Here is a 5,901-nt window from a genome sequence, read left to right as displayed (position 1 = left end):
ATTTGAGATAATAAAATAAGTATGACGAATTTAACTGCCACCGATTAAACCAATTTTCAATCGTAAAATCTCAAAACGTTTTCTAGCTAAAGCCTTTGTCAAAATATCCGCCCATTGATTTTCTGTACTACAAAATTATAGTTTTATGTTGCCTTTTTCAACATGGTCGCGCAGAAAATGGTGTCGAATATCAATATGTTTAGTACGAGAGTGCTGTGCGGGATTTTTGGATATAATAATAGCACTCGTATTATCACATAAAATAGGAATACATCCTACATCTACACCATAATCACATAATTGTTGCTTAAGCCATAATAATTGAGAACATACCAGTCCGGCAGCAATGTATTCGGCTTCAGCAGTAGATAAGGCAACTGAATTTTGTTTCTTTGAACCCCATGTTATAATACAAGGTCCAACAAATGTAGCGAATCCTGACGTACTTTTCCTATCTAGAGAACATCCTGCATAATCTACGTCTGAATATCCAATCAAATTGAAATTGCATTCTAGTGGATACCATAAATACAGATTTTTCGTACCAATTAAATATCTTAAAATTCTTTTAACTGCAACCATATGAGATTCTTTGGTACACGACTGAAATCGTGCACACACACATACACTAAACATTATATCCGGACGACTTGTAGTTAACTAGAGAAGTGAGCCAATCATACCTCGGTAAGTGGTTTCATCCACACACTTACCATCTTCGTCCAAGGTTAGATTCTTATCAGTAACCATTGGAGTATCCAAGGGATTGGCATCTTGCATTCCAAATTTCTTGATTAGTTCTTTGATGTACTTTTGTTGATGTATCATGATGCCTTCATCTGTTTGTTGAATCTGAAGTCCTAAAAAGAACTTTAATTCACCCATCATGCTCATTTCAAATTCTGATGTCATTAAATCTGAAAAGTACTTACAAAGTTTGTTGTTAGTTGAACCAAAAATGATATCATCAACATAGATTTGAACAACAAGGTTTTATCGACTAACCCTCTTTTAAAATCACTTTGAAGCAAAAATTTGGATAGTCTATCGTACCAAGCCCTTGGGGCTTGTTTCAAACCATATAAAGCTTTGTCAAGCTTATATACATGATTTTGAAACTTGTGATCTAGAAAGCCAGGAGGTTGATGTACAAAAACCTCTTCATTCAAATAACCGTTAAGAAATGCAGTCTCAACGTCCATTTGAAATAACTTCATCCTCTTATGTGTTGCAAAGGCAATCAAGAGACGAATTGCTTCTAGCCTTGCCACTGGAGCAAATGTCTCATCATAGTCGATTCCTTCTTGTTGGTTGTAACCTTGTACCACCAATCTGGCATTGTTTCGAACTATGACCTCTGTGTCATCCAATTTGTTTCTAAAAACCCATCTTGTTCCAATAATTGAACGATTTTAAGGTCTTGGCACTAAGTGTACAACTTTATTACGTTCAAATTGTTGAAGTTCTTCTTGCATTGCTATAATCCAGTCAGATTATGCAAGAGGTTCTTTAATATTGGAAGGTTCAATGGTATATAGGAAGGAGTAGAATGAACAAAAGTTGTTCAACTTTCTTCGAGTTTGCACTCCTTGGTTCAGTATCTCCACTTTTTGGAGTTTTCAGGTACGTTATCATGTGAACTTGGTTCTCCTTCTTCAAATGAGTTAGAATTGGTTCCCCCTGAATCCAACCTTTGGGTTATAGTAGATTTAGTTATAGCCATGAGATATACATTTGGGGTTATAGCTTCATTAGTTATAACCGTAGATTCAGATTTTTCTTTTTGAGAAGAATCAATAGTATCATCAACTATTGTTTCAGTTCTCTCATTTTTCTCATTTGAGGGATTCCCTAATTCATCATTAGTACCTTCGATTTCTTTTTCTTCATCTTCTAGCTCTGGAGGATCATCTCTAGAAAGATGAAAGTCAGGTTCATTCATATCTTCTTCCTCATCCTGTTTAGCCTTATCAAACATATTATTTTCATCAAAAATAACATGTACACTTTCTTCTATATATAAAGTTATTTTGTTGAAAACTTTGTATGCCTTGCTATGGTTAGAGTAATCAGCAAATATCGCTTCATCGCTTCTGGGATCAAATTTAGTTAAACGATTTTTGCTATTATTATGAACATAACATTTTCTTCAAAAGCAACGAAAATGCGATATATTTGGCTTACGTCCTCTGAGTAATTCATAAGGAGTTTTCTTAATGATTGGTCTAATCATAGCACGATTGTGCACATAACATGCAGTACTAACAGCTTCTGCCCAAACGTTTCTAGGCACACCACTACATAATAGCATGGTTCGTGCCATATCTTCCAGTGTTCTATTCATACGTTCAACAACACCATTTTGTTGTGGGGTTCGTGGTGCAGAAAAATTATGTTATACACCATTCTCCCTAAAATATTCAATCAATGCTTGGTTGTCAAATTAAGTGCCATGATCCGTACGAATAGAACCCAGATTGTGTTTATATTTGTTTTGAGCAAGCTTCATTAGTACAACAAATTCACCAAAAGTCTCATCTTTAGAACTTAAGAAGATAGGCCAAACGTACCTTGAGTAATCATCTACCAAAACAAATCCGTACCTTGATCCGCCTCTACTTCTTACTTTCATTGGTCCACATAGATCCATGTGCACCAATTCCAAGGGATTGCTTGTGCTAATCACTCTTTTTGGCTTAAAAGATGATTTTACATGTTTACAACGAGCACATGAGTCACATAAGCTCTCTTGGTCGAACTTGATTTTGGGTAAACCCTCTACCAAATCCCACCTTTTGAGTTTGTTTAAATTGGTTGAACTTAAGTGTGAAAACCTCTTATGCCATAAACATGGATCATCTAAAGTTACTTTCATACATGTAAAAGAGTTAGTAGGAATAGCATTTAGATCAATCATGTATACATTTCTCTTTCTTTATCCTTTAAGGATAACATTACTAGTTCCCTCAATTATGATTCGACAACCATATGAATGAAATACGACTTTGTTGCCTTTATCACATAATTGTGAGATACTTAGTAAGTTATGTTTTAGATCCTCTACAAGGTATACTTCACTAATTGCATGAGAAGGAGAAATACCTATTTTGCCAATTCCTACTACTTTACCTTTCTTATTATCTCCAAAGGTAACCTTGCCGCCATTAAAGGGTTTGAGTGAAAGAAATAGATTTTTGTCTCTAGTCATATGTCTTGAGCATCCACTGTCGAGATAACACTGATTGTTTTCTTTCACCACGACCTGCAAAATAATTTAAAGGCAGATTTTAGGTACCCACGCTAAGTTGGGTCCTTTGATGTTAGTTTCTCTAAAAACTAGGTCTCTCCTAACCCAAACTTGTCTAACGGTTCTTTTCTTCTGAGGCGTTCTATGATAAGATCTAGGCTTCTTAACATCATTCGTTTGAGTTTTAGATGTTTCATTTGTCTTTTGTTTAGGGACATTCTTTTTGCTTTGAAAATCAAAACTCATATAAAAAACCATTGAAACTCATTATTTCGTTCTTCATTATCGTTGGGTTCATCAATAGTAGAGTAATCGTCTTCAACTATAACCTCACATGCTTTGTGGGTCTCGACATTTTTTCGTATATCATGCGCATGTTTTACACAATTGACCTTTATATGACCTTTATCGCCACAGTAAGTACACATTAAATACTCGGATAAATCAGCGTACTTTCGCTTTCTAAAATCTCGATCTGAGGGAGTAGCCTTGCATTTAGAATGATCCCTACGACCGTAACATTCATGCCCTAATCCCATTTTCATATTGTTATCGGATTGTTCTGTTAAGAAGTTTAATACCTTTGTACTTCCTTCCCATTTGTCATGAACCTTACGAGCATGAAGGAGTAGTTCTTTTAAAGATTGAATTTCTTCATTGCATTTTTTATGATCAATATTAATATCCATAGAAGTGTTATCTTCACGGAGATTGTTTAATATAGCAATTTTCTCTTCATATTGTTTTGAGATATTTGCTTGATTAATCTCCTTTTCATTTAGTTGCTTATTAAGAAACTCAATTTCCTTCTTAGGATCTGAGATTGTGCCATTTTTGGCTGAAATCTCGGATTTTTGAAAATCATTAAGTTTCTTCAGTTCTATGGTTATAGCTTCATTGGCTATAACCTTGTCTTGAAGTTGCTTAATGTTGAGTTTCAGCTCTTTGGTTATAGCTTCATTAGCTATAACCTTAGATTCAAGAGTCTTCTTCTCGTTTGCCATTGAATTCAAAGCTTCAGTATCATCAACTGTAGCCTTAGATTTCAATTTTTTGGCCTTTGCCTTAAGCAATTGATTTTCTTTAGCAATGTCCATAATTTGCTCTTTTAATTCTTTTAATTCAAGACTTTGCTCATGACTGTGATCCAACGATTGTTCAAAATATTTAACTAAAGCATTTTTTGATAATTTCTTAACTTGTTTCTTCAGTTCAAGATAACTTACCTCATCTTCGTCTTCATCAGAATCGGATTCTCCCATGAGACAGATTTCTGAACTTGAATCATTATCGATATCTAAGCTTATATTGCTTAAGCATATATTTGCAACCTCTTCATCTTCGGATTCTTCATCGTCCTCTGTATCTAGATCTCCCCAGCATGAAGTCATCATGACTTGCTCGAATTCTTTCTTAGTTTTATCTCTCTGGGATTTGTCTTTTATTTTCTTCCACGTGGGGCAATCCTTGATCATGTGATCAGAATCCCCGCACTTGAAGCAGACTCTATTTGCAAAAGAATTTTTTGAATCAGACGACTTCTTGTTCGAAGACTTGTTGCTGTTAAAAGTTTTATTAAAAAATTTCTTCCTAAACCGTTTGGCAAATAACACAGTCTTATCTTCTAGATCGGACTCATTATTTTCACTTGCGAGCGCCATACCCTTCCGAGTGCTCGGTTCAGCTTCATCAGCATTTAAAGTGAGTTCATGAGCCATTAGGGCTCCAATGAGTTCTTGATATGAGAGGTTGGTAAGGTCACGGCATTCTTCCATAACGGTGACCTTGGGGCGCCATTTTTTCGTTATGCTCCTAAGTACTTTTCTAGCTATGTCTTCAGTCGGAAAAGTGCGACCTATATTCTTTAGTTCATTTATGATACTTAAAAATCGTGTTGACATGCTATCAAGTGTCTCATTAGGCTCCAAAGAAAATAGTTCGTATTTTTTTATCAAAAGATCAATACGATATTTCTTAACAATGAACGTCCCTTCGTAAGCCAACTCCAATCCGTCCCATATCTCCTTGGCAGTCGTACAAGAAGAAACGCGATCAAACTCTGTTGAAGTCATACCATTTTGTAGTAGACTTATCGCTTTTGAATTTTTTTCTGCCTTCTTGTAGTCGGCCTCGATATAGTCTTCTTCCTTTTTCTCATAGGAAGGACCTTCAGTCGTTCCTACCAAAATTTTGATAGGACCGTTCTGAACAATTCTCCAACACTCCCAATCAATACCTTTAATGTAGTGTGTCATCATGTTTTTCCACAAACCATAATTCTTCCCATCAAAGACGGGGCATTTTAGGTATTTGGAATCCATTTCACACGTATATAGCAGCGGAAATAAAAGTAGATCAACCCCTAGCTATTAGGCTATCAAGAGCACGAGGCTCTGATACCAATTGAAGAGTCTATATAGCGATATACTCAAGAGGGGGGGGGGTGAATTGAGTATGTAAAACTCTTGCCCACTTTTTCGATTTATTGATAATTTATTAATCACTCGAAGTTTATCAATTAAACTTGACTAATTAATTTATCGTATGTGTGAAAATGAAATAATAAATGCGTAAATATAGGAGACACACGAAGTTTTGAAGTGGTTCAGTTTCACAAATCGAAACCTACGTCCACTATTCTCGATTAATAACTT

The 5,901-nt window shown here is 35.4% G+C and overlaps 1 protein-coding gene across 1 annotated transcript; it reads right to left on the bottom strand.

Annotated features, from left to right (window-relative positions):
- Positions 1-660: 660 nt before the first annotated feature.
- On the bottom strand, positions 661-5,319 carry LOC141633036 (uncharacterized). Its single transcript, XM_074445533.1, has 6 exons — positions 4,219-5,319; positions 3,503-4,170; positions 2,051-2,123; positions 1,692-1,957; positions 1,079-1,377; positions 661-917 (listed from the first exon to the last, which is right to left on the bottom strand). Exons 1-6 carry the CDS (start codon positions 5,317-5,319, stop codon positions 661-663), a joined length of 2,664 nt encoding a protein of 887 aa, XP_074301634.1.
- Positions 5,320-5,901: the final 582 nt, after the last annotated feature.

Source organism: Silene latifolia, chromosome Y, assembly GCF_048544455.1.
Source record: "Silene latifolia isolate original U9 population chromosome Y, ASM4854445v1, whole genome shotgun sequence".
NCBI classification, from domain to species: domain Eukaryota; kingdom Viridiplantae; phylum Streptophyta; class Magnoliopsida; order Caryophyllales; family Caryophyllaceae; genus Silene; species Silene latifolia.
The sequence above is the reverse complement of the archived record's forward strand: the minus strand, read 5'-3'. Positions and strand labels throughout refer to the sequence as shown.

What these genes read in the sequence shown, in the direction of transcription:
- LOC141633036 (XM_074445533.1), bottom strand. Translation starts at nt 5,319, where the DNA reads ATGACTTCAACAGAGTTTGATCGCGTTTCTTCTTGTACGACTGCCAAG. An exon ending in AGAAGACTCTTGAATCTAAG is followed by an intron (nt 4,171 to 4,218) that starts GTTATAGCTAAT and finishes CTCAACATTAAG; the next exon opens with CAACTTCAAGACAAGGTTAT. An exon ending in ATTACTCTAACCATAGCAAG is followed by an intron (nt 1,958 to 2,050) that starts GCATACAAAGTT and finishes AAGGCTAAACAG; the next exon opens with GATGAGGAAGAAGATATGAA.